The sequence below is a fragment of the Corythoichthys intestinalis genome, chromosome 13 (assembly GCF_030265065.1).
Source record: "Corythoichthys intestinalis isolate RoL2023-P3 chromosome 13, ASM3026506v1, whole genome shotgun sequence".
In the NCBI taxonomy this organism is placed as follows: domain Eukaryota; kingdom Metazoa; phylum Chordata; class Actinopteri; order Syngnathiformes; family Syngnathidae; genus Corythoichthys; species Corythoichthys intestinalis.
Genome location: NC_080407.1, coordinates 18,478,878 through 18,506,748, shown reverse-complemented (window position 1 = coordinate 18,506,748; position 27,871 = coordinate 18,478,878). Strand labels below are relative to the sequence as shown.

Sequence of the window (27,871 nt, the reverse complement as noted above, 5' to 3'; positions counted from 1 at the left end):
CCGAAGACAGTGCAGCGTGCCTTCTTCACAAATTTTCCAAAGAAGGCACCAACTACAAAACAAATTAGAAATTAGAAAAGAAATTAAAACTTATGATCTTCAACATGAAGTGTATTTAGTTTCATAAAGATCCATCAAGTAGTTTTCGAGATATGGGCATTTAGAATGAGGTCAACCATTTTGGAACACCCTGTATTTACAACAACTATTATGCCTTACTTTTATGGAGGATTATCTAATTCGCAACCAACACTCACCAAAGCAGGATAGGAGGGGTATCCGCTACATTTGGCCCAAACTAGCTTGAGGGGTTCCAGTGCAACTGTTGCAGCACTAGCGGGCATCCAAATATTGCTGTTGCCAACCTCTACAGGATGGAAAAACACAGGGTTGGAAATTGACAGTTATTGCGCTCGCTCGGCCATGTTTATGAGCCAAATGAGAATTTTTGTTGACTGCTTGGACGCTGTTAGTAGCAAATTTCATACCCAAAACGTACCTGCGGCGATACGTGCGGCTTTGGCAAAATTCCGGTTTTCGATGCAGGCGATTAACTCGTTCTTATCGTCCGAAGTGTTTCTCCGCAACAAGGCGGGTTTCCCCTTCCCGCACTTTGGAAGACTTAGGATAGTTCTAGGAAGGAGACAAGAAAAATGCTCAGCGGTTCTTTTCCCTGAGATTAACGGGATGCTAAAGCATACCCGGCGCCTCCAGGAAGACTGTTGCACGAGGAGATGGAAGACTCGGAAGCGCAGCGTCGTCTCGGTTCTGCAGCTCTGCTGGGCTGGCCAAGTTCTTTCTCCTCCTCTACGTCCAGGAAACTTCTCGGCAGCCCTGAACGGACATAAAATGTATATAAAACAGAGTTCGTACACCGTTTACATGGCTAAATTTAAGCACTTCTTAATGACTTTCAATAACATTTTTCCACTACCTTTTAAACAGATCACTTTCTGCTATAAAAAAAGTTTTGTTTAGTTTTTTACAATGCTCTTAATGGTTCCAACACATATTCCCACAAAATGGCAGAATTTTGCCACATACCAAAAAAATGCCACATACCAAATAAACTGCCACATGGCAAAATCAATTTTGCAACGTATCAAAAAAAGGCCACATGGCAAAAAAATGCCAAATGCCAAAATCCATTTTGCCACATTAAAAAAATGCCACAAGGCTAAATAAATTTTGCCACATACCAAAAAAATTGCCACATGGCAAAAAAAATGCCACATGCTAAAGTCAATTTTGCCACGATTTTGCCACATTAAAAAAAATGTCACATGGCAAAAATAAATTTTGCCACATACAGTACCTCAATAAAATGCTACATGGCAAAATCCATTTTCCCACATGCCCCGAAAAAATGCCACATGTCAAAATCAATTTTGCGACATACTGAAAAAAATGCCACATGCCAAAATCAATTTTGCCACGTACCAAAAAAAACAATGACACATGCCAAAATCCATTTTGTCATATACCAAAAAAATGCCACATGGCAAAATCAGTTGTGCCACATACCAAAAATAACGCCACATGGCAAAATCAATTTTGCCACATACAAAAAAAATGCCACATAGCAAAATCTATTTTCCCACATATCCCCATAAAATACCACATAGTAAAATCCATTTTGCCACATACCCCCAAAATATGCCACATAGCAAAATCCATTTTGCCACATACCTGACAAAAATACCACATGCCTAAATCAATTTTGCGACATACCCCAAAAAAATATCACATGCCAAAATCCATTTTGCCACATGCTAAAATCTATTATGCCACATTAAAAAAATGCCACATGGCAAAATCTATTTTCCCACGTATCTCCATAAAATGCCACATAGTAAAATCCATTTTGCCACATACCCCCCAAAAAATGCCACATGACAAAATCCATTTTGCCACATACCGAAAAAAAAGGCCACGTAGCAAAATCCATTTGGCCACATTCCAAGAAAAAAATGCCACTTGGCAAACTCCATTTTGCCACATACCAAATATCACTTTTCGTTCTTGGCCCAGCTGTAAATTTACTATAAACCAAATTACGAATGCCTAAAAACATAGATTAGCTTATGTACAGTGCCTTGCAAAAGTATTCGGCCCCCTTGAACCTTGCAACCTTTCGCCACATTTCAGGCTTCAAACATAAAGATATAAAATTTTAATTTTTGTCAAGAACTAACAACAAGTGGGACACAATCGTGAAGTGGAACAAAATTTATTGGATAATTTAAACTTTTTTAACAAATAAAAAACTGAAAAGTGGGGCGTGCAATATTATTCGGCCCCCTTGCGTTAATACTTTGTAGCGCCACCTTTTGCTCCAATTACAGCTGCAAGTCGCTTGGGGTATGTTTCTATCAGTTTTGCACATCGAGAGACTGACATTCTTGCCCATTCTTCCTTGCAAAACAGCTCGAGCTCAGTGAGGTTGGATGGAGAGTGTTTGTGAACAGCAGTCTTCAGCTCTTTCCACAGATTCTCGATTGGATTCAGGTCTGGACTTTGACTTGGCCATTCTAACACCTGGATACGTTTATTTTTGAACCATTCTATTGTAGATTTGGCTTTATGTTTTGGATCATTGCCCTGTTGGAAGATAAATCTCTGTCCCAGTCTCAGGTCTTGTGCAGATACCAACAGGTTTTCTTCCAGAATGTTCCTGTATTTGGCTGCATCCATCTTCCCGTCAATTTTAACCATCTTCCCTGTCCCTGCTGAAGAAAAGCAGGCCCAAACCATGATGCTGCCACCACCATGTTTGACAGTGGGGATGGTGTGTTCAGGGTGATGAGCTGTGTTGCTTTTACGCCAAACATATCGTTTTGCATTGTGGCCAAAAAGTTCCATTTTGGTTTCATCTGACCAGAGCACCTTCTTCCACATGTTTGGTGTGTCTCCCAGGTGGCTTGTGTCAAACTTTAAACGAGGCTTTTTATGGATATCTCTGAGAAATGGCTTTCTTCTTGCCACTCTTCCATAAAGGCCAGATTTGTGCAGTGTACGACTGAGTGTTGTCCTATGGACAGACTCTCCCACCTCAGCTGTAGATCTCTGCAGTTCATCCAGAGTGATCATGGGCCTCTTGGCTGCATCTCTGATCAGTTTTCTCCTTGTTTGAGAAGAAAGTTTGGAAGGACGGCCGGGTCTTGGTAGATTTGCAGTGGTCTGATGCTCCTTCCATTTCAATATGATGGCTTGCACAGTGCTCCTTGAGATGTTTAAAGCTTGGGAAATCTTTTTGTATCCAAATCCGGCTTTAAACTTCTCCACAACAGTATCTCGGACCTGCCTGGTGTGTTCCTTGGTTTTCATAATGCTCTCTGCACTTTAAACAGAACCCTGAGACGATCACAGAGCAGGTGCATTTATATGGAGACTTGATTACACACATTTGGATTCTATTTATCATCATCGGTCATTTAGGACAACACTGGATCATTCAGAGATCCTCACTGAACTTCTGGAGTGAGTTTGCTGCACTGAAAGTAAAGGGGCCGAATAATATTGCACGCCCCACTTTTCAGTTTTTTTATTTGTTAAAAAAGTTTAAATTATCCAATAAATGTTGTTCCACTTCACGATTGTGTCCCACTTGTTGTCGATTCTTGACAAAAAAATTAAATTTCATATCTTTATGTTTGAAGCCTGAAATGTGGCGAAAGGTTGCAAGATTCAAGGGGGCCCGAATACTTTTGCAAGGCACTGTAGGTCGAAACAGAGAGCAGCTGGAAGTGGCCAAGTGAAATGATTTATATCATATTCACTGTCGCCACTAGAGGGCAGTGCATCCACCCAAATCAATAAATCTAAATGCCAACACTTTCAAAACAAACAATTACAACGCCACTTTAATTAAAAGAATACTCAAAACAGCAAAATTCAATTCAAATCGAATTAAAGTTAATCGATTAATCGTTGCAGCACTAGTTGGGACTTACCCATGTCAAGTCTTTTTATAGGAGCTTTTCCATCCTCCTCAAGGTCCTCCTGGCTTACCAAAAGTTTCCTCTTTTTGCTGTGCAGTAACGTCTCCAGTCTGGGAATGACTACTGACAAGAAGGATTTGGACGCCAATTGCGTGCTGGTGCCGTTGCCGACTTGCTCGTCGTCGTCTTTACGCTGAACCAGTTCTTGACCGTCGCCCCTCATTGGCTTGCGGGGACTCGGAGATTTGGATTTGCAGAAAAGAACGGCGGTCCGCCGGCTAACGGTGCCAGCCGGTTCGGCTAGTGTGGAAGTGGCAACAACTCGGACGTCACCGTCGAATAAAGAACTCTGGAGGTTGTTAAGGGAGCGGCCATTTAAGTGCGTACTATCGAATTTGGGGACTTTATCGGGAGTTTTATCATCACAATCCGGTGTGGCGTCAACGGGTTTGAGAGTGGGGGGCTCAGGGTCCGCCTCGGAGTGGACGAGAGGAGGAATGGCGTCGGAAGGCTCCAGTTTAGGAGGGAGAGACTTATCTGCCAAGGGGAGAGAAATCAACACAAGCTCACAAAAGCTTTCACGTAGGTACCTACCTTCGTCGTCTTGGGAATTCAGTCCATTCAGCTTCCAATTCTCCTCAGGCTTAAAGTACGAGATGTTAGGCTGGAGTCTCTTCAAGCTCATGTCGCTGCGCACGTCGTTGATGGTCTTTTTCAGCAGCTTGATGCGTTTGCTGCGGGACGGGCTGGACTTCATGGCGCACGTGAGGTCAAACTTCTCTAGAAGTTGCTGCAGCTGCTTCTCAAGAGGCAAATGGTTTCGATTGGTGGGCTTGAGTAAGCGATCCACTGAGGGGGAAAAAAAAAAAGATAATCGTAATTTTCCCACTGGTAAGACACACCTCACTATAAGCCGCCACGCATTAAATGTGACATTAAAATTGCTTTTGTTTATAGATAAGCTGCACTGGACTATAAGTGTCAGCTGTCCTCACTGTATTATGGGATATTTACACCAAAAGATATTAACCGGTGTTCGGCCATACCTTACTACGCGGCGAAACGTCCTACGTCCTATGCTCAGCGCGCTTGCGCAAGCATCCACACGCATGCGCACATCGGTTAGAAGCGGCAAGTACTCACTATTTTTTTTTTAATTTTGTCATGTAGACCCTTTTCACTGCCTCAGAGATACTTTTTGCATTTATTACCCTTGCATACTTTTAACCATTGTGTTTTTTTGTGTTAGCTTTGAAGCAGTTGACCACATTAGTCACGTAACGTATTTAAACCGTCCTTATTTGATATAACTACATTTAAGCATTTTCTGCAGGCATTTTTTTTGTACGTTATTCCTGTATGCATCTAAACTAAACAAGTTTAGAGTGTACTGTAGTACTTTGGGTGTCAAATTCAACTAATGTAGACGTTTCGCCGATGTAGAAGATTTTGGCAGAACACCGGTAATGCTTTATTTGACAGCGGCATCATATGACTGTCATAAGACATAATGAACCACCACGAAGCTTTGAACCAATTGGCAGCAAAGCTTCACAGAAGGGCCGAGAAAAGTGGCATTTGCCATATGGCAAAATGGATTTTGCTATGTGGCATTCTTTTTGCCATGTGGCAAAATGGATTTTGCCATGTGGCATTTTTTTGCAATGTGGCAAAAAAGATTTCGCCATGTGGCGTTGTTTGCAATGTGGCATTTTATTGCTATGTGGCACTATGGATTTTGCCATGTGGCGTTTTTTCTGCCATGTAGCTTTTTTTTTTTCCCATGTGGCAAAATTGTTTTTGGCATGTGGCATTTTTTTGTTGCTATGTGGCAAAAAAGATTTCGCCATGTGGCGTTGTTTGCAATGTGGCATTTTATTGCTATGTGGCACTATGGATTTTGCCATGTGGCGTTTTTTCTGCCATGTAGCTTTTTTTTTTTTCCATGTGGCAAAATTGTTTTTGGCATGTGGCATTTTTTCTTGTTATGTGGCAAAATGGATTTTAGCATGTGGCATTTTTTTGGGGCATGTGGCAAAATTGATTTTGCAATGTAGCATTTTTTGTATGTGGCAAAATGGATTTTGGCATGTGGCTTTTTTTTTGCCATGTGACAATTTTTTTTTTTTTTATGTGGCAAATTTGAGTTTGCCAGGTGGATTTTTTTGGGGTATGTGGCAAAATAGATTTTGGAATGTGGCATTTTTTTTTGCCATGCGGCATATTCTTTATGTATATGGCAAAATGGATTTTGGCATGTGGCATTTTTTTGAGCATGTGGTGTTTTTCTCATTTAACATGGCTGAATCCAGTGCTGCTTGTTAAGAGCAACATAGGTAAGTTTTTGTTTGAGCGAATGTCTTTTTAAAGCATTTGTAATTTAGTTTATTTAGCAGTTTTGTTTTGTTCAGAACACTGTAATAAAAAACTTTTGCTTTTTGACTTTTGCTACGTTAGCCAATGTACTTTTGTGGTACTAAGATCCTCATTTACTTATTTTTTAATACCGTTTGAGGCTAAGCTCATGTATTTTTATTTATTTTGAAATGAAAGTGCATGCCTGTAAAGTTTGAAGAAACACTTGGGAATTTGATTTTGAAAGTGCAATCTTAGCTAGCTTTTGTTTTACATCTCCTAATATTTATTCTGCAACACATTAAATGTCCGTAATCAGATTACTTGTTTATTCGAATATGCCATAACTTGTCTAACCTGGCTGAATCCAGCTGCTCCCTGTTAAGACCAACATAAGGTATGTTTTTGTTTTGGCTAATAACAAAATTTCGGTTTTGGAAATTTAGTTCACAGGTATATCCAGCAATTTTTGCATGAATGTGTGTTTGAACAATTTTTTAAGAGCATTGTAATAACAATTTAGCATTTAAGCTAACCAATTATTGCTACGTTAGCCAGTTGTTCTCTTGTTGTACTTAGATCCTCTTTTTTTTTTTTAAGACCGTTTCAGGCTTAGCTCAGGTAAATTTTTTATGTTCCTTATCAGATTACTCAAATATTTGAACTAACTAGTTGATAAATTCATCGACAACTAAAATCTTTTTTGTCATGAATGGGACACTCCACATCCATGTTACAGCTGGGTCTCCTTAAAAAAATTCCTACTTTAACCTAATTTGTATACAGTATTGAGGTTGTCAAAACTGATAGAGAATATAATATTGATTCTAGACAATATAATAGAGATTCATAAGTTTTATGCATTTATCATGAAAGTATTTATTGGTTTATCTTTGAAAATTAGAGGGAAAACTGGAGCCCTTACCGTCTTCCCACGAAAAAGCCGTCGTCTTCAACTCGGGCGCCTCCTCCAGATGCATCCCGCTGTCCGCGTCGAATCCGATCTTCTCGGCGTCCCTCCGCGCCTTCCGGATCACGGCACCGCCCTGATCGCGAAGGCGAACGGCAGCCCGGTAGAAATACGTGTCTTTGGAATTATACTTCATGCAGTTGTTGACGATGAGGTCGAAGTCAGCCTGGAACTGCTCGAAGTTGCTGTATTCCTGGGCGTCCACGCGCTGGCGCATTGTGGAGAAGTCCATAGGGCGTTTGATGTGGTCGAGGTAGTCCGGCACCTGCGGGCAATCGACAACAAAGAATTTACATCCGAGTGGAACACGTAAAACTCTACTAAACTAAACTAAAACTCGGTACCTCGTTGACGTCAACTGGCTGGGTAAAGATTCTAGCTTGGTCTTTCAACAGTAACTGGTCCAAAACGGCTCTTAACAGAATGCTGAAGGGAGTTAGCTGCATCTCAAGAAGGCTTTCTTGGAACTTAAGCTAAAACACAAACAGCAAATTAGTAAGCAATTCGTTTTTTTCCAAAATAATTCTTTCCATTACCTCCTCTCTTTTGAGCTTCTCCCTCTTCCGAATGAGCTCTAGTAGAAGTCGGGCTCGCTCCAGATCGTGCCGGAGCCGATGCCATTGCTTTAGCTGTTCCTTCAGCGCCCGTGTTTCTTCCTCGGTTTGCTTCTGCGGAGGTGGAGAAAAAAAACGTGATTCGGCTCGAAAAACATTTAACGCTAGCGATGAACAAACCGGTTGCGTATTCTTCTGGGATTGCAGGCTCGTGTGTAGACGCCGGATCAACGGGAGACCGTTCCTGGACTGTCGTTTTAGAGTCCAGTAATTCAAGACCAGCTCCACGAAGGCTTTCTTTTTTTGGACCGACACCTGGTTTAGAATGGTTTGTAACCTAGCGATGACATGAGATAAAAGCACTGTTATGTTGTTTGAAATGAAGCTAGGCTAGTTAGCTTGATAGCATGTTATCAAAAAGGCGATATATCGCAATACTTTGTTGTAAAAAATTGTATCGATATGCTCCGGCCAAGAATCGATATATCATTTTTTTTTTTTGTGTTTGCATTTAGTATTATTGATATGGGTGGATACACTTCACTCTAGTGGCAACAGTGAATATGACATAACACATTTCACATGGCTGAATCCAGCTGCTCCCTGTTAAGACACACACAAGCTAATATGTGTTTTTATACATTCGTAATTTAGCTTATAGGCAAATTTGCAGCGGGACCAAGAACGAAAAGTGGTCTTTGATATGTGGCATTTTTTCTTGGAATGTGGCAAAATGCATTTTGGCATGTGGCTTTTTTTCTGTATGTGGCAAAATTGATTTTGCCATGTGAGATTTTTTTGGTCTGTGGCAAAATATTTTGGCATGTGGCCTTTTTTGTAAGTGGCTACATTGATTTTGCAGTGTGGAATTTTATTGGTACGTCGCAAAATGGATTTTGCCATGTGGCATTTTTTGGTATGTGGCAATTTGGATTTTGGCATGTGAATTATTTTGCGGTATGTGGCAAAATTTATTTTGCCATGTGGCATTTCTTTTTTGGCATGAGGCAAAATGGGACTTTGGCATGTGGCATTTTTTCTGTATGTGGCAATATTGATTTTGCCATGTGGCATTTCTTTTTTGGTATGAGGCAAAATGGATTTTTGCATGTGGCATTTTTTTTGGGGTATGTGGCAAAATGGCTTTTGCCATGTGGCATTTTTTTGTTATGTGGCAAAATGGATTTTGCCATGTGGCATTTTTGGGGGGTATGTGGCAAAATCCATGTGGCATTTTTTGGTATGTGGCAAAAAGGATTTTGGCATGTGGCATTTTTTTGTATTTGGCAAAATTGATTTTGCCGTTGGGGTTTTTTATCGCCACGTGGCATTTTGTTTATGTATGTGGCAAAATTGATTTTGCCATGGGGCATTTTTTTGGGGTATGTGGCAAAAATGATTTTGGCAAGTGGCATTTTTTTGTATTTAGCAAAATTTATTTTGCCGTGTGGGATTTTTTTTAGAGAGGGTATGGGATTTTTTAGAGGGGGTATGTGGGAAAATGGATTTTGCCCTGTGGCATTTTGTTTTTTGGTATGTGGCAAAATTGATTATGGCATGTGGCATTTTTTTGAATGTGGCAAAATTGATGTTGCAATGTGGCACTTCCTTTTTGTTTGGCATTTTGTTTTTTGGTATGTGGCAAAATTGATTTTGGCATGTGGCATTTTTTGGAATGTGGCAAAATTGATGTTGCAATGTGGCACTTCTTTTTTGTTATGTGGCAAAATGGATTTTTGCATGTGGCATTTGTTCTGGGTATGTGGTAAAATTGCTTTTGCCATGTGGCATTTTTTTTTGGGGGGGGGGGGGTGGATTTTGGCAAGTGGCGTTTTTTTTACCGCCAAGTGGCATTTTGTTTATGTACGTGGAAAATTTGATTTTGCCATGGGGCATCTTTTGGGGTATGTGGCGAAAATTATTTTGGCATGTGGCATTTTTTTGTATTTGGCAAAATTGATTTTTCCATGTGGCATTATTTTTCGGTATGTGTAATGATGGATTTTTGCATGAGGCAATTTTTGGGAATGTGGTATTTTTCGGGGTATGTGGCAAAATTTTCCCGTTTTTGTGAGAATATGTGTTCGAACCATTTGTCAAACCATTGTTAAAAAATAAATAAACGAAAAGTTAGCATTGTATAGCATCTAAGCTAGGGGACTTTGCTACATGAATTAACCAATTGATCTTTTGTTGTACTGAGATGCTCATTTATTCATTTTTTAATGCCGTTTGAGGCTCAGCCAGTGTATTTTCACTTTTCTATGTTCCTTATCTGATTACTTGGTTATTCGAACTAACTAGTTAAACGACAGAAATGCTGATCGACTACTTGAATAATCGAAAGCTGCATCCCTAGTACCCTTACCTATGAACAGGAAAGGAAGGAACAGCAGCGGGAGTTGGCAAGGTCTCACTCGCAACATCTGGCTCAAGTTTCTTCACCTTCTTCTTCTGCTTACATTTAGCATCACTCTTATCGCTCTCCACTTGGCTACACAACCCATTCTTCGCTTTGACTTGATCGTAGATAGCCAGTTTCCTCCTGACGCATCCGGAGGGCGTGTGCGCGCCACAGTAGGCGGTCTTTTTAAGCGTGAGGGTGGGCTCCCCCGACTCGGTCAGGTCTTTGACGGGCTCCATTTTCATGAAAAGCCCTGCTTTTTGAGCGCAACTGACGTGGAAGGCGGTGTAGCAGTTAGCTTTGTGGCACTGGATGCACGCCCCGATGCCCTTTTCTTTACAGAGGTAGCAAGTGAGCTTCCAGCGAGCCGGCGGGATATCCCGGACGCCATCGATGGGCTCGATGAGGGTCGCATTGGCGAAGCCCACCTCTGGAACCCAAAGGGCGCAAACCACGTGGCTCCAGCGATCGTCGTCTGTTTTTTTCACCGCGCCGCCCTTGTTAGGACATAATACGCAAACAGCCGGTTTCCCCGGCGACTGTAAACAATGTCGGCAAAGCCATTGACCTTCAGGCAGGTAAGGGACGCCGTAACACTCCTGATGGACCGCCACGTTGCATACGTCGCAGAAAAGGATGGCGTTTCCGTCGTTATATTCGCCGTCCATGCAAATGCAGCAAACCGTGTCCTCGTCCACGGACGCTTGCTTCTCGCTGCCTTTATCCAAGCCTTCGAGGTAGAGTTCCTTCTCGAAACGGTCGACAAGAAACTCGAAGACGTTAAACGACACCTGACTGGCGCCTTCGCTTCGCCGCTTTTCGTTGACTAAATCCATCCAAGCTAAATCTTCCTCGTCCATGTCGTACTCTGTTTCCTCATCCAGGTCTTCCTCCGTTTTCTCCTCGTACTTAAAATAAGAAGAATGTCGTTTCGGAACCGCCGGCAAGTTGTACTCCACGATCTTGAATTTCGGCTCGGGAAGTTTAGGAACAGGGATAACGCTAACGGGTTGGTCGCTTCCTTCTTTCCGAGCGGTGACGCCAAACGCGGCTTTCCTCTTTTCTCGGTTGTTTTTTAATCGTACAGACCGCAACAGAACCGGCTGTTGCGGTTTGTCGGCGTTCTCCTTGTTTTTGGCGCACTCCATCTCCCGAAGCACAGGGTCGCTGTCCGAGATGACCTCCAGTCGATCGAAAACGCTGAGGCGGTGTATGCGGCCGTCTAATTCGAACTCTACCATGCGTTGCGCCTGAGCGTACGTCAGGATCTGTTTATTGGGCGAAGGCTTGATGGGCGAGGAAGGCCTCTCCGGCGTCGAAACTCGGTGGCTCCGGGCTTTCTTCTTCATCTTGCTGCTCCGTCTCTCTGCGGAAAAGAACAAAGACGTGATGTCCGCCAGAGGTGTGACAACGTATCAAAATTGTGTGTAGCCAATACGCTCGATATATCGTTTTAGTATTATATAGCATTTAAGCTAGCGGACTTTTGCTATGTAAGTTAGCCAATTGTTGTAAACATTAGCATTATGTAGCATTTAAGCTCGCAAGGTAACCAATTCAGTTGAATAACTTGCATAGCAGATTGTTTCTGGTGTGCACCAGATAGTTTCTGGTTAACATTAGCATTATTTAGCATTTAAGCTAGCGGACTTTTGCTAAAGTTTCTGGTTAACATTAGCATTATATAGCATTTAAGATAGCGGACTTTTGCTATGCAAGTTAGCCAATTGTTATAAAAATTAGCATTATATAGCATTTAGGCTAGTGGACTTTTGCTATGGCAGTTATCCAATTGTTGTAAACATTAACATTATATAGCATTTAGGCTCGCGGACCTTTGCTATGCAAGTTAGCCAAACATTAGCATCATATAGCATTTAAGCTCAAGAGCTAGCCAATTCAAAGGCCGCTAGCTTAAATGCTATATAATGCTGATGTTTACCAGAAACTATCTGCTGCACACCAGAACAATCTGGTAAACATTAGCATTATATATGTTTACCAGATTGTTTCTGGTAAACGTTAGCAAACTAGCTTAAATGCTATGTAATGCCAATGTTTACCAGATTGTTTCTGGTGTGCACCAGTTAGTCAAAAATTGTATCCCCTGGGCGGAGCCATATGGAGGTAGATTTGTGTCTTTATTATTCGATCAAAAAAATGTGTTTGAATGCAAAAATAAATCTGAAACTAAAAAAATGCATTTGGAAGCTATTTTTCTTTGAATTTTTTTTTTTTTATTGCAATTTTTTTTTTTTTTTAATGATGCAACTTTTTTTATTGTAATTTTTTTTGCATTTGGGCCACATTTTAGCTAGGACATTTGTGTCTTTATTATTCAATAAAAAAATAAGTTGATTCAAACAAAAAATATATATTTTCAACGAAAAATCACTTCAATAAAAAAAATAATAAAATTCAATCATAAAAAAAAACAAAAGTTTATGAATGTGAAAAAATATTTGAGACTCAAATATTTGCAGTTGAACACTTAACTTTTAATGAAAAAAAGTTTGATTTTAGCAATCCTTTTTGTGTTTGGTCCATATTATGGATAGGACATTTTGAGTCTAAATCATTCAATCCCCAAAAAAGTTGCTTCAATCAAAAAAAATAAAAAATCAAACGAAGAAAAAAATCATTTGAAAAATAAAATTGCCCTCTCCTAATTTTTTTTTTTTTTTTGGGGGGGGGTAAATAATACGCAAAGCAAATGAACGTCTAAGGTGCTAGTCACATGATCTGTTTGAAAAATAATTTTGACCCATTATAAACATTATTTTTTGTTCATTTCATTCATTTTGTTGTTTAATGCTTTGCAACCTTTATATATGGCAAAAAACACTCAGGTGACTTGAAGTTCCACTCTGAGATCCCCAATCTGGCCAGATTTCAAAATTGTCCGATATGCATGTGTGATACATCATTAACAAGCTTAAAAACTCAATTTTCTGGGGGAGTAAAAATTTTGTTTTTTAAACAGCAAAACCCTATCTGGAGGTCAGAGCACGCTGGAGCAGAATTAAAGACGCCACGATTTTAACGAGATATTATCGCGTTCTTACTTCTTTTCGATCCCAAAAATCCATGTAGCATGTATCACCGAGTGTCAAGACACAACTTTAAATGGCCAGAGCCCGATTTTTGAGATTTTATGGGTGAAACATGGTAATGTAACAAGGGTCGCGATGCAGAAATTGCAGACATCAAGGAGTGGTCGAGATTTTCTTTTTCATATACAGGGTGACCCAAAAAAAAGTTTACACTCAGTTGACTGCTTGTTTAAAAGCCATTGAAACATATCTAAATAGGTTGTCATGCTTAAGTGATTCATTAAAGTCACTCAATGCAGCTTGTAATCTCTCGTCGCTACAATTCCTGTGCTTCTGCTGAAAATGAAGAAAGCTTTAGCTGTACCTGAATTGCTGCGTGCTGGTCTGACACCTACTGAGATTGCAGCAAATCTGGGAATATCCAGATGTGCAGTCTACAAAATTAAAAAGAAGCTGAAAGATACTGGAACAGCCTCACGAAAACCTGGGTCTGGACGTGCCCGCTCTGTGCGGACCAAAAAGTTGATTGACAAGGTGTTATGTGGCCACCCCAGATTCCTGATGTCAATCCCCTGGATTATAGCATATGGGCAACTGTGGAGGACAGTGCCTGTAAGAAGCCACACCCTTCTGTGGCAGCCTTGGAGAGGTCCATTGTTAGATCTTGGGAAAAGATGACAGCATCCTACATAAAGAAGACCTGTCAAGCGTTCCGCAGGCGCCTGGAGGCTGTTGTGACACTTAAGGGAGGACACATTGAAAAATAGAGTGTACTGTACATGTTCTTTACAATAATGTATAATTTGTGATTAAATTCTAATTCTAAACTGAATAAACATGGCATTTAAGTTGTATTATGGCAGTGTAAACTTTTTTTGGGGTCACCCTGTATTTACCCTTTTAAACGTCTTTTTCCATTTTTCTTTGTTTGGATCGATTATTTATCATCTAAAACAGGGGTCCCCAAACTTTTTCCTGTGAGGGCCACATAACTTCCCTTCTCTGATGAGGGCCCGGGGTCAGTTTGTAACAGGAAAAAGTGTGACGATTGCAGGAGTGCCTAAAGGTAATAATTTATTGTTTTTCTGAAAGCCAGAATCAAATAAGCCTTTCTGGATTCTTCACGGAACAAAAGTAAATAAAATATAATTATAATATAATATAATATAAGAATAACACCATTAATTAAATAGATAATAACCAAATAAGCCTCTCTGGGTTCTTCACAGAAAAAAAGCCAGGAAATAAATAACACTATTGTAAGAAAAGAGAAAAAAAAATCAAAATGTTCTCTGGTCCTGTTCAGGGGGCCGGACTGAATGTGGAGGCGGGCCGTATCTGGCCCGCGGGCCGTAGTTTGGGGACCACTGGTCTAAAATATCAGGGAAAATGCGACAGTAACAGAAAAAATACAATTTAGCGATACTTATGAGGTAGATATCCGTGACTTTTATACAGACACCATTTTTCATTGTGACGTCATTTGTTTATAAGTTCATAAAAATATTCACTCGCAAATTTTAAAAGTTTTTTTTTTTTTTTTTTTAAACGAAATATTAGACTATTATTGATTCTAAGCTAAAAATGACAGACATTTTGAATAATAAATAATTAACTTTGTTTTATGGCTGGGTTGAAATAGAAGCGGTTGTGCCACGTCTGTAAACGCGGCTTTCTAGGGTAAAACTGACAAATTAAAAATATTTCAAGGACTCAATGCGCCATGAATCTGCTATCGCAGCATATAGACATATTATTCTCTCAAACAGTTCTTTTGGCTTAAAATACAGCAGTTTCTTTTAAAGAGGAGTGCAAGAGCAGAAACTGCTTTTTCGGTCTTGTCTGTGTTTTCCACCATAGCCAAATACATGCAATGACCCTCTTCGGCCACCAGGGGGGCCTGGCCCCCCTGTAAACTCCGCTTATGCCTGCAACTGTATACAAAAGTTTGCCAACTGTTACATGAGCGCTTGGAGGGCATTTAACTCCACCAGTCACAATTGAACGAGTTCACTTTTTAGTTTTAACCAGCAAAAAAAGCCTTTCTAAAGTATAATACGTAATTCGTAAATCACAATGAACCTATCGGCTCACAATAACATTAGCTAGCAAGTTAGCTAACTAGCACAAAGAGCTGAACACCCTTTAAAATTGCACCAAACTCAAAACAAAGCAGTTTAAACACAATGTTATGCATGACTGTAGAGTTATAATGTTTTTACGTGTTTTAAATAAATAAGAATAAACAAGAAAATACGTACCTTCGGTTGCCGTACAGTACAAAGCAATGACGAAACGGCCTGCTAAGTAGCTCGCTTTCCGTACGCCGAGTTCTCATCCAAATCCGGCGTTGCGTTCACTTGCTAAAACCGACATAAATACGCCTGATGTCTCGCCCAGGTCGTGGATGTCCGATCCAAGCAAGAATTCGGCTTTACAAGTCTATTCATAATCGTGAGAATGGCTCGATGGAGCAGAACCGCAGCAGGCTCGCTCTCCCACCCCCCAAGACAACAATGCATTTTCAGCAGACAACTCCCACCGCTCGACGCGTGACGCTGGAGGTCATGTTGTTCGCTCGTCGCATTTCACACAAAAGCCCCATCTGTCTATCACGACGCCAAAAAGTAAAACCCAAAACAAAGCGTGGTGACCACTAGGATGAGTTTACTTCCCATCATGCGCTGGGTCATTTGACTGGATTTTCGCTACTTTCATTCAAAAGACTTTTTTTCTTTATTCAAAATCCACCTCAATTACACTTTCGCTCTACTTACTAGCAAAAGCGACTACTTTTAAATCCCGAATATCCATTTTACAAACGTTTTCCGAACATGAAACGTAAATGGCGAATACTCTTTAGGTGGCAGTGAACGCAACGCACGTTGAATTGAACGAACGGGAAGCTCTTCCAGGTCTTTGAACTGACGTCAGGTGAGTATTATCGTGTATTTGAATATGAAATTTGGACGAACATCTAAGCTGTGACGTTCGGAGTACATGCATACATCACGCCCTCCCCTTTTTTCCCCATTTCTAAAGCGCCCCGGTGACATCATTAAAACCTGTTCCTTCCGTCCGACGCTGTGTGGAGCTGCTTCGGCCGAACGTGCAGACAAAAGCGACCGCGGTCCGGATCCATCAAATGTACCGGACTGATCCGCTTATGGGCCGAAACGACGTGAAGGCACTTTACAGTAAGTCATCGGTTCGAGATGAATCCACGCGTGGATGCTTGGTTTAATCAATCCCGAACCGGGTAGTCATTGATTGGGAATTGGGTTGGTTCGACTAGGTTCTGCCTCGTTTGGCCTAGTTAGTTTCCATCTAGTTTTCTTGTTATATGTTCCATAAAAAACGGCGATGCGTTCATAAACCCTCATCTATTTCAAGTAAGCATGTATGCTAACAACTGGGTCATAACACAGTTATACGCTACTGTTTGTTTTGGTGAGTGCATTAGCCTGAAGGCTAACCTAGTTAGCACTAAGACAGCCACCATGTTTACTGTTGGTGTGTCGCAACTGTTCCTATTAAATCGTTCTATGTTATAAGCTATGCCTCGATCGCTTTAAGTGTTTTTAGTACTCGCGTCGCTTGAGAGTCGAGTAAAAATGAAGAGATTTGGGGGGAAAAAAGATCATCTATTTTGGCCATATTTTGTTGTCCTTCCGGACTAACCCTTGAGCCGAAACCGGAAAAGCTCGCTGTCAGTTATAAACGCGCTTGTTTTGTGCTTTGAAGATTGATTTTTAAAGTTAGATCATGTAAATATTTACAAATAGGAAATATTTCATAGTAAAACTTTTGAATCCAGGCAATTTTCTACTATTATGTCGCATTTACTGTTTCTATTATTGTCTTAAAGCAACACTTGGTAACTTTTTCAACTTTTATATATATTTTTTCAAAACCAAAGCTGCAAGCGACCTAAAACCAAAACAGACACATGCCTTAAGCATATATGAGTCTCCATGAGTCGTTCTCTAATAAAATCACGATCAATTCTTTTTATACAAGTATAACGAAACCTAAAATAGCAACAACAACAAAAAATCTCTAATTTTACGCTAGATGCACAAAAATCCCCAAATCCAGAGATAAACACCTATATTTTCAGGATCAATAGCAATATTTAACATATGCCATATGTTTCTGCCCAAAATAGCTTGATTTTTTTTTTTTTTAATATTAGTTTTCATTAGTTTTCAACAGCTAATAAATCACTCAATAATTGAGGAACGCATGCAGAATCATCTTAATTTTAATCAACAAAAGTAAAATTTGCATTTTTCCCGATACAATCACAACTTATATAGGTTGAATTTCTCCATTGTGTAGAGATACAAAATCCAACATGGTAGCCGTCACAAAACAAAGAGCTTTTTAAGTTGAAAAATCTTGTAAATGTGTAAACCGCGGAATAAAACTGCCTAAATTCTTAGTTTAAAAGCAAAAAAAACAACAACGGGCGGTTATCGTTCATTTTATGTCAGTATTTCAAGATAAAGTTACGACACCGTGTAATCCAACATGGCGGCCGTCACAAAACAAGTAGCTTTTTAAGTTGAAAATTTTTGTGAATGCGAAATTCTATATAGATATGAACGTAAAACAGTCTAGGTTCTTAGTTAAAAGCCAAAAACGGGCGGTTATCATTCATTTTACGTAAATATTTCAAGCTAAAGTTACGGTATTGTGTAATTCAAGGCGGTTATCGTTCATTTTACGTAAATATTTCAAGCTAAAGTTACGGTATTGTGTAATTCAACATGGCGGCCGTCACAAAACAAAGAGCTTTTTAGGTTGAAATTTTGGAAATATGTAAATCGTCGAAAAAAAGTCTAGATTCTTGGTTAAAAGCCAAAAAAAAACAAAAAAACGGGCAGTTATCGTTCATTTTACGCAAATATTTCAAGCCAAATTTACGGTATTGTGTAATCCAACATGGCGGCCATGCTTAAATCACGGAATTTCTATAGACATGAACGTTACACCTGACCCCATTCATTATAAAGACTAACTCAACCGAACTCGTCAGAGCTGACAACTTTGAGTGGGGGTTTAGCCACCCCATTGCTAATGCTAACCGTCATGTGCTACTGTTTAGCCAAAACTGGATTAATTCCCTTATTACTTCTCATCCATCAAACAGCCGCTGGGAACAGAAATGTCGTTTAATCCATCTGCAGTTGACCGGGATATCATAATTTTACGACACTGTGCGGGTGTGCACTGGTCTTCATGGGAAAAGCAGTCTTCCTTAAGGCAAAACACTACCGCATTTGTCCACCGGTGTCGCTAAGAAAAGTAATTTGAACCAAAATTCTATTTTAGGTTTATTTGCATGCATTGTATTCAGCTCAGAACAGTGCAGTGCCTTGTGTTTTACAAGCCTGGTGGGCCGCCATGTAGGAAAAAGTATACATATCTTACCGGTGATACGAGTTGAATGGCGCCACCTCTGGTCGACATGTGAACAGAATCTGTCATTGCGTTGTAAATTTGTTTGTTCAAACTAGTTTTACACCGATAAATACTAAAATGCTAAAATGACGTCATCGGGTAGTACTGAGAAATGCGGTGCCAATGCTGTGCAAAATGTACTTTTTGATATGTCGTCGCCCTACCCAAAATGGCTGCCAGATACGTACACCACTTTAAAAAAAGAACAGCTGCCACCCATCCCAATGAGCTTCTCACGAGTAGTGCTGCAACGATTAACTCGAGCAAATCGATTAGTAAATAATTTTAAAAGTGTTTGGATTTGGGTTGATACACTGCTCTCTAGTGGCAACAGCGAATATGACATAACACATTTCACATGGCTGAATCCAGCTGCTCCCTGTTAATAACAACATAAGCTAATATGTGTTTTTTTGCATTCGTAATTTAGTTTCTCGGCAAATTTACAGCAGCAAAATTGATTCTGCCATGTGGCATTTTTTCTGGTATGTGGCAAAATGGATTTTGGCAGATGTTATTTTTTTTGGCATGTGGCAAAATTTTGCCATGTGGGTTTTTTTGGTATGTGGAAAATTTAATTTTGCCATGTAGCAGTTTTTTGTTATGTGGCAGTTTTTTTGGTATGTGGCAAAATTGATTTTGGCATGTGGCATTTTTTTTGGTACTTGGCAAAATTTAGCTGTTTTGAGGGAATATGTATTTGAACCATTCGCTAAGAAAATTGTAAAAAAAAAAAAAATTTTTTTAATTGTTAGCATTTTATAGCATTTACGCTAGTGTACTTTTGCTATGTAAGTTAGCCGATTGTTCTTTTATTGTACTTAGATCCTCATTTTTTAATTTTTTTAAATACCGTTTTAGGCTCAGCTCAGGTATTTTAATTTTTAAATGTTCATTATTTGATTACTCGATTATTCGAACTCACTAGTTCATAGATTAATCGACTACTAAAATAAGGGATAGCTACAGCCCTAGTTAGTTTATGCATTCATTATTTAGTTTAGAAGTATTTTGAGCAGTTTTTTTGTGGGAATATGTGTTTGAACGATATGCAAAGAGCTTTGTTAGAAAAAAAAAAGTTAGCATTTTATAGCATTTAAGCTAGCCGACTTTTGCTATACAAGTTAGCCAATTGTCCTTTTGTTGGGAGCCATATTTATTTATCTTTGGATATTGTTTAAGCTATCAAGTCACTTCCTGTCAATGTAATTGACTTCCACAAACATTGCTATCGATGCAATCGACATACATAGGCGTCAATGGCGTGGAAGTGCATAGGCCTTATTGGCAGTGATGAACATGGGTGTCAATGGAATTTAAATGCCATAAGAAATGAACGGTCAAAAACCACAACCATCCACAGAGATGTGCTTTTGTTTCTGCCAATGTAGATTTTTGAATGTCTGGGTTGGAAATCAATAGAAATGAATGGAATTTTTTGGTGCTATTTGAAATTAATGGGAAATTTTGGCCATTAGAAATGAATCGTAAAGTTTTGAACCAATTTAGGGGGAACCTATAATTTTAGCAAAACAAGCTGTATGCAATCTTTGGGCGCCTTGCGATTGCACATCATGTCAAAAGTGCAATGTTCCTCAGCAGTTGAGTGTTGCGCAAGAGCACAGGAAGTGAACTAGCGGCTCGCCAACAGCGACTTTAAAATGAAGTTGAAGTCTGTGGATTGTCATGTCTGAGTATGAAGCGATTAGACTACGGCTGCAGCTATCGATTATTTTAGTAGTCGATTAATCGATGAACTAGTTAGTTCGAATCATCGAGTAATCGGAAAAGGAACATGTAAAATTAAAATGCCATGCCTCAAACATTATAAATAAATTAGGGGAACTAAATACAACAAAAGAACAGTTGGCTAACTTGCATAGCGAATGTCCAAACACATATTCCCACAAAAATGACAAAATTTTGCCACATATCCCAAAAAATGCCACATCCCAAAATCCATTTTGCCGCATACCCAAAAAAATGCCACATGCCAAAATCAATTTTGCCATACTCAAAAAAAGTCACTTTTTTTTTTTTTTTTTTACAAAGCTTTTAACAAATGGTTCAAACACATATTCCCACAAAAAATGGCTAAATTTGCCTATGAATGAAATTACGAATGCATAAAAAAACACAGCTTATGTTGGTCTGAACAGGGAGCAGCTGGATTCAGCCATTTGAAATCAATTGTTATATTCACTGTCGCCACTAGGGCAGTGTGGCCACCTATTTACCATAAAGTAAATGCAAACACTAGCTTAAATGCTATAAGATGCTTTAATTTTTTATCAAAGCTCTTAACAAATTGTTCAAACACATATTCCCACAAAAAACTGTTAAATGTACCAACAAACTAAATTACGAATGCATTAAAAAAAAACATTCGCTCAAACAAAAACTGAGCAGCTGGATTCAGCCATGTGAAATGAGATGTCATATTCACTGCACTCCCGCCACTGTAGGGCAGTGTATCCACCCAAATTAACAAAACTAAATGTAAACACTTTCAAAACTAACCATTACAACACCACATTAATTCGAATCTTCTCATCGAATTACTCAAGTTAATTGCTTAATCGTTGCAGCACTAAATTAGACAACCTGATACTATGCGCAATACAAGCCTTGCCATAACAATGATCTCACGATATGGCAAGTAGGGCTGCAGCTATTGATTATTTTAGTCGTCGATTAATCGATGAACTAGTTAGTTCGAATCATCGAGTAATCAGATAAGGAAAATTAAAAATTAAAATACCTGAGCTGAGCCTCAAATGTTATAAAAATAAATAAGGATCGAAGTACAACAAAAGAACAATTGGCTAACTTACACAGCAAAACTCCTACCTTAAATGCTATGAAATGTTTTTTTTTTTTTTTTTTTTTTTTTTACTTTTTTAACAAAGCTCTTAACATATGGTTCAAAAATATATTCCCACAAAAAACGGCTAAATTTGCCTATGAACGAAATTACGAATGCATAAAAACACAGCTTATGTTGGTCTTAACAGGGAGCAGCTGGTTTCAGCCATCTGAAATGAGTTACATGATATTCACTGTCGCTACTAGAGGGCAGTGTATCCAGGTTAGGGTTTAAAACCCTTCACACATTTCCGGGTAACTGAATTTTGGGTCACTTTCTGTTGATTTTTTTTTGGGAGCATTTCCGGGTCACTTCCAGTTCATCATTCACATCCCGTTGATTTCAGGTTATGTACGAGTCACTTCTTATTGATTTCGGCTCACTTCCTTTACATTTTGGGTCACTTCCCGTTGATTTTGGAGGCATTTACAGGTCAGGTTCCTGTTGATTTTGGGTTACTGAAAAGCAAGTGTCTCAAGAATGTCCCCAAACAAATAGGAAGTGACTCAACATCAACAAGAAGTAACATGTAAATGTTGGATTTCGATGGATACGCTGCCCTCTATTGGCAAGAGTGAATATGATAATTATTCATTTCACAGGGCTGATTCCAGTTGCTCCCTGTTAAGAGGAACATAAGTTTTTGTTTAAGCTAATGTTTTTTAATTGATTCATAATTTAGTTTATTGGTACATTTTTAAAAAATGGCATTTTATAGCATTTAAGCTAGCCAACTGTTCTTCTGTTGTACTGACTCGATTTTGGCATGTGGCATTTTTTGGGGTATGTGGCAAAATGGATTTTGGCATGTGGCATTTTGTTTGGTATATGGCAAAATGGATTTTGGCATGCGGGAAAATTGATTTTGCCATGTAGGGATTTTTTGGGGGGGATGTGGCAAAATTGATTTTGGCGTGTGGCATTTTTTTGGTATGTGGCAAAATTGATTTTGTCTTGTGGCATTTTTTTGGGGTGTGTGGCAAATTGGATTTTGGCATATGGCATTTTGTGCCATGTGGCAAAATTGATCTTGCCACATGGAATTTTTTTGGTATGTGGCTAAATGGATACTTGCATGTGGCATTTTTTTGGTATGCAGCAAAATGGATTTTGGCATGTGGCTTTTTTTTTTGGGTGTGTGGCAAATTGGATTTTCGCATATAGCATTTTTTGCCTAGTGGCAAAATTTAGCCGGTTTTGTTTTTACTGCATTCATAATTTAGTTCATAGGCATATTTAGCAGTGTTTTGTGCGAATATATGTTTGATTTATTTGCGAAGAGCATATTTAAAAAAATTTTACCATTTTTTAGCATTTAAGCTAGCGGGCTTTTGCTATGTAAGTTAGCCAATTATTCTTTTGTTGTACTTAGATCCTCTTTTTTTTTTTTTTTAACCGTTTAAGACTCAGCTCGGGTATTTTAATTGTATCAACAATGGTATCAACCTGTTTTTTTTTTTTTTTTTTTTAAACGACGTATCAATTCCTTCTTGGAGCTTATCGATAACTCTCTGTGCTTTAAAGTATTGCGTTCTATCACCTTTTTGATATATTGTCACACCCCTAAATTACCTGTTGTACATATCTAGAAGAGAATGGACTCTGACCTTGTTTCTCTCTCTGTCCAGGTTGTGTGCGGAGAGGTGGAACTATTTAGGTCGTAAATGGAGAGGGACAAGCTGGCATCTTGTGACCTTGGACAGCAGTACAAACGTAACAACACCTGCATGAGATCCGCCCAGCCTATGACAAAAAACGATTCTATTTGACAAGGCGGAGCTGATGAACACAATGAACGGAGATGAAGCGGGCGAGGGTTCTCTTAACAGCTCCGCGGAAAAGAAGCGAGAGGCGAAAGGGACCTGCCTGAAAATCGAGGGTCAAGACGGATACGTCTTTAAATCTTACAGTATGAAACCGCACGAGACTGCGGATGCCAAATCGTCTTGTTCGTCAAAAACACTGGAAAGCCATCTTTCTTCTCAGGGCGACAAACAGTCGGACGCAGCGTCTCCGGCGCTTTTCGAAAACGATCCGAACCAGCACATCGAAGACGAAAGTCGGGATACGAACGATTTAGAGGATGAAACGCAAGATTTTGAAAGACTAGCATTCGGGAGCTCGTTCGGCCCGTTCTTGAGTCGGGACGGCGACGACTATAGCAATTTATTAAACGGCTATACCAGCACTCTTTACGACGTGGCCATGGACGCCGTCACGCAGAGCCTTTTGGCGTCGATGCGAAATCAAAGCAACCCCAGGAAAAAATCTCCCGCGTGGAATCATTTCTGCATATCACCCAGAGACAATACCAAAGCCATCTGTTTATACTGCATGAAAGAGTTCAGCCGAGGTAAAAACGAGAAAGATCTCAGCACGAGTTGTCTGATGAGGCACGTACGAAGGGCTCACCCGACGATGCTTTTCCAAGAAGGCGCGGATGCGCCGACGCCGAGTACTTTAGCTTCCTCCTCGATCAGTCCGAATTCGCCAAAAAACGGAGAGTTAATCTATCCCGGCTCGAAAACCACTTCCCCGTCCACATCCTCTGCGGAAAATTCCGACCCTTCGTCCAAAGAACCGTTGTCCAAAGTCGAACCAAAACTGGAAGCGTTCGCTAATACCGACTCCATCTACGACGCGCTGGAATCTTCGCATTCCAACCTTGAAGAGATCTCCGATGGAGGTCCCGATCGCTTTCGCGGCAACTCTAAAAGCTCCAGTTCCCGCCGCAGATCGGCCGTTTGGAAACACTTCTACCTTTCGCCGATGGACAATTCCAAAGCTGTTTGCGTCCACTGCATGAACGAATTCAGCAGAGGGAAAAACGGGAAAGATCTCGGGACGAGCTGTCTCATCCGGCACATGTGGAGGGCTCATAAAGAGGTCGTCATTGAGGAAAACGGACTTGGCAATCACATTCCGCCACCTTATTCCAACCCGCCATCGCTGTTGTCCCGCGATCTGCCATGCCTCAAAAAAGAATCTCCTCTTCTACCATCTTCACCAGAAACGATACCCGACGAAGTACCGCAGACCGTTGCGGAAAACCTGGACATCAAGGAGGAAACCGACGAAGCCATGCTTCTGGACTCCTCGCACGGCGAGGACACGCCCTCAACTTCCTCACCGTGCGATCCCGCCGAAGTTCCCAACCAGAATCACGTCATTTTTGAGCAAAACCGAAAGATCATGAAACGGGTGAAATCCGAAGTTTGGCAACATTTCATCGTGTCGCCAGTCGACCAGTTAAAAGCACTGTGCCGTTACTGTCCGTGCGTGATCAGTCGAGGAAAACGGGGAGACTTCGGTACCAGTTGTCTGATGAGGCACCTCGTGAGGCGCCACCCGGATGTCCTCCAGAACCAAAAAGTCACAGATTACAAAGAGCCCTCCCCTCCCTACGTTACTCCGGAAGTCGTTTCCGCCAAAGAAACCCAAAGCCCGGCCGCCAAGAAAACAGTTTTCAGCAAAAAGACGTCCAAACTGTGGAACCACTTCTCAATTTCTCCCGCCGACCCCACCAAGGTGGTCTGTTTGCACTGTAGTCGCACGATTAGCCGAGGCAAAAAGACCACGAACCTCGGCACCAGCTGCCTCTTCAGACACATGCAGAGATTTCACGGACAATTTCTCGAAAGCAACAACTCAGGTCAAGCGCCCTCTGCTGGAGTTCGGGTCAAACAAGAACTCGTGTCGGCTTACAAAACTGAGAACCGCCACGGGAGGTTTGACGAACACAAAAAAATTACCAAACTCATCGCCGAAATGCTTGCGCTGGATCTTCAACCGTCGGCGATGGTGGAGAACGCCGGATTGAGTCGACTTCTCGAGTACTTCCAGCCCGAGTATTGCTTACCGCCTTCTTCTTACTTCACCGGAACTGCAATTCCGGAGATGTATGAAAAGGTGAGGGACGTCGTGCTGACGCATTTGAAAGAAGCCGAGGGTGGAGTTGTCCATTTCACCACAAGCATTTGGGTCAGCAGCCAGACAAAGGAATACTTGACCCTAACAGCTCACTGGGCGACATACGAGTCCAACGTCAGACCTCAGGGTCAGGACTTCCACTGTTCGGCTCTTCTCAGCGTCTCCCAAATAGACTGTGATCAAAATATGCACGACATCCCCAAGCAGCTGGAGTATCTCTGGGATTCTTGGATCACATCTCCGGGACTGAAACGAGGGTTCACAGTGACTGATAACGCCACCATAAGAAACAACCTGGAAGACCACAGCCAAGTGACTGTGCAATGTTTCGGCCACACCATCGACCTCATTGTTAGCGAAGCCATAAAAAGCCAGAGGATGGTTCAGAACCTTCTGAGCATCGCTCGGAAAATCTGCGAACGAGTGCACCGTTCGCCCAAAGCTAAGGAGAAGCTGGTGGAACTCCAGAGGGACCACCAGCTTCCAGAAAACCAGCTCATTCAGGACATCCCTTCCAAATGGAGAACTTCCTTCCTCATGCTGGAGCGGCTGGTGGAGCAAAAGAAAGCCATTGACGAGCTGTCAATCGAGTGCAACTTCAGGGAAATCATCAGCTGCGACCAGTGGGAAGTGATGCAGTCCGTCTGCAACGCGCTGAAACCTTTCGAGGTGGCCTACCGGGAAATCCGCAACCGCACCGCCACCTTGGGTCAAGTCATCCCGCTCATTCACATCCTGAACCGAAAGATCGACTTGCTCTTCGACGAGACGGTTGGGATAGACAACATGCTCATCTCTCTGAAAGAAGCCACCGTGAGCAGAATGTCCGCCACGCTCAACGACCCACGTTTCACTTGGTCCACCATGCTGGACCCTCGCTACAAGACCTCCTTATTCACCGAGGAAGAAGCGGAACGGTGGAAGCGAGACCTGATCCAGGAGCTGGACCTGTTCTCCTCTACCTCCACGGAAAAATCCCCGCTGCCCAACGGCGCCGCTGTTTCAGCCAACGACAACATCTGGTCTCTCATGGTGGACTTGAGGCAAAAACAGGAGAAACCAAAGTCCTCCGAACTGGCCGTGCTGGAGTACCTCGAGGAGGATATCCTCGATCAAAGCTGTGACCCACTGGACTACTGGAACTTGAAGAAGTTCCTGTGGCCCGAGCTAGCCAAAGTAGCCGCCCGCTACGTGGGATGCCCACCTAGCATCGTCCCGGCCGAGGCGTTGTTCAGCAACTGCGCTCTGAACCATCCGAGGCCTTCACTGGAAAACTTGGAGGGTCTTCTCTTCCTCAAGGTCAACCTCCCGCTCATTTTTTTTCAATACTGATGAAGCGTTAACTTGAAAACCCCTTTATTTACTAAGGACCAAGAGATTTAGCTGTGAATTAGCGTGTCCCTGGCGCCTGACGCTAGGTCTTTAATGATGTATAGCAACACGAATACACTGTTTTTCAATGCTGCAGCCAGTTTAGGGCGGGAATAAGGGAGGGTTGTATTGTGTGTACTACTGTTTAAACACTTTAAAAGGTTTTCACAAAAGTCTCAAAAAGAGGCGTATCAGGGAGGGAGGGGATTTCTAGCTGTTTGGATTTGTGTGTTTGCTTTTTAATAATTCCGTGCTTTATAGTTTTTTTTGTTTCTCGACTCTCTCCTTGTGCCTTATCCGAATCTACTTCAGGTCAAAACGCTGTAAATATCATAACCCAAAGCGGTTTTCTTAACGGCCCAAAAATACAACGCTGTGACTGAAAAGATGTTTTAACTTAATGTTATTTAATTTACATTGTGAAATCGTGGCTCATGGTACTGTCGTTTTGAGAGATTTTTTTAATTGTTTGAAGAAGACTGTAAAATATTGCTGTATTTTTCAGGGTTTGGAAGACATGATTTGTCTCGTAAGCACAATTTAGATTCATGTTCGTGGGGGTTTAATTTATGGGATGGAGCAAAGAAAATGTTGTGTACATTTTATATGAAATTTTGGATTTGATTTGAGAAAATGATGCGGCCATTTGTTAATAAAGGTTTTCCTGACTTATACAAAGTATTAACTAATTTTTTACATGTATTTACTGTAACTTTCGCACTATAAGGCACACCTGACTATAAGCCGCAACTGTCCTCACTATACTATGGGATATTTACACCAAAAGATGTTAACAGGTACCACTTTTATAGCGGCATCATACGACTGTCATTAGACCAAATGAACCACCACTTCAAGAAGCTTCATTTTGCCATTATTGCTTCCTTGGGGGAGGCTGTCAACCTCTGCTGCCACATGTTGTCAACACTTGTTGTCCCAACATGTCTCCTAGCATGCACTG

At 40.9% G+C, this 27,871-nt stretch overlaps 2 protein-coding genes across 7 annotated transcripts in view; one reads left to right on the top strand and one right to left on the bottom strand.

The window, feature by feature from the left end:
• The window catches only part of brd1a (bromodomain containing 1a), a 25,513-nt gene extending 9,295 nt beyond the window's left edge, over positions 1-16,218 (bottom strand). Inside the window, exons 1-11 of one of the 5 annotated variants that reach the window (XM_057855196.1) lie at positions 15,539-16,218; positions 10,189-11,590; positions 8,001-8,157; positions 7,803-7,934; positions 7,611-7,739; positions 7,222-7,531; positions 4,536-4,790; positions 3,954-4,478; positions 702-834; positions 500-633; positions 258-367 (exon numbers count right to left, since the gene is read on the bottom strand). In XM_057855196.1, coding sequence (XP_057711179.1) covers positions 258-367; positions 500-633; positions 702-834; positions 3,954-4,478; positions 4,536-4,790; positions 7,222-7,531; positions 7,611-7,739; positions 7,803-7,934; positions 8,001-8,157; positions 10,189-11,573 — 3,270 coding nt within the window. In that variant the 5' untranslated portion in view covers positions 11,574-11,590; positions 15,539-16,218. Of the gene's footprint in view, positions 1-257; positions 368-499; positions 634-701; positions 835-3,953; positions 4,791-7,221; positions 7,532-7,610; positions 7,740-7,802; positions 7,935-8,000; positions 8,158-10,188; positions 11,591-15,538 lie in introns of those variants that run through there. The other 4 variants (XM_057855195.1, XM_057855194.1, XM_057855198.1 and 1 more) reach the window with 4 other exon arrangements.
• Positions 15,687-27,871, top strand: zbed4 (zinc finger, BED-type containing 4). 2 transcript variants are annotated; one of them, XM_057855200.1, is made up of 3 exons: positions 15,687-16,211; positions 16,320-16,474; positions 23,238-27,871. In XM_057855200.1, the coding sequence occupies exon 3, from the start codon at positions 23,392-23,394 to the stop codon at positions 26,869-26,871; it is 3,480 nt and encodes a 1,159-aa protein (XP_057711183.1). In that variant the 5' UTR covers positions 15,687-16,211; positions 16,320-16,474; positions 23,238-23,391; the 3' UTR covers positions 26,872-27,871. The 2 variants fall into 2 exon arrangements, with proteins under 2 accessions (XP_057711183.1, XP_057711184.1); XM_057855201.1 differs by lacking the exon at positions 15,687-16,211 and having other exon boundaries at positions 16,253-16,474.

Bases quoted from the DNA above. Each gene is read 5' to 3' on its own strand.
- zbed4 (XM_057855200.1), top strand. From the start codon at position 23,392: ATGAACACAATGAACGGAGATGAAGCGGGCGAGGGTTCTCTTAACAGC.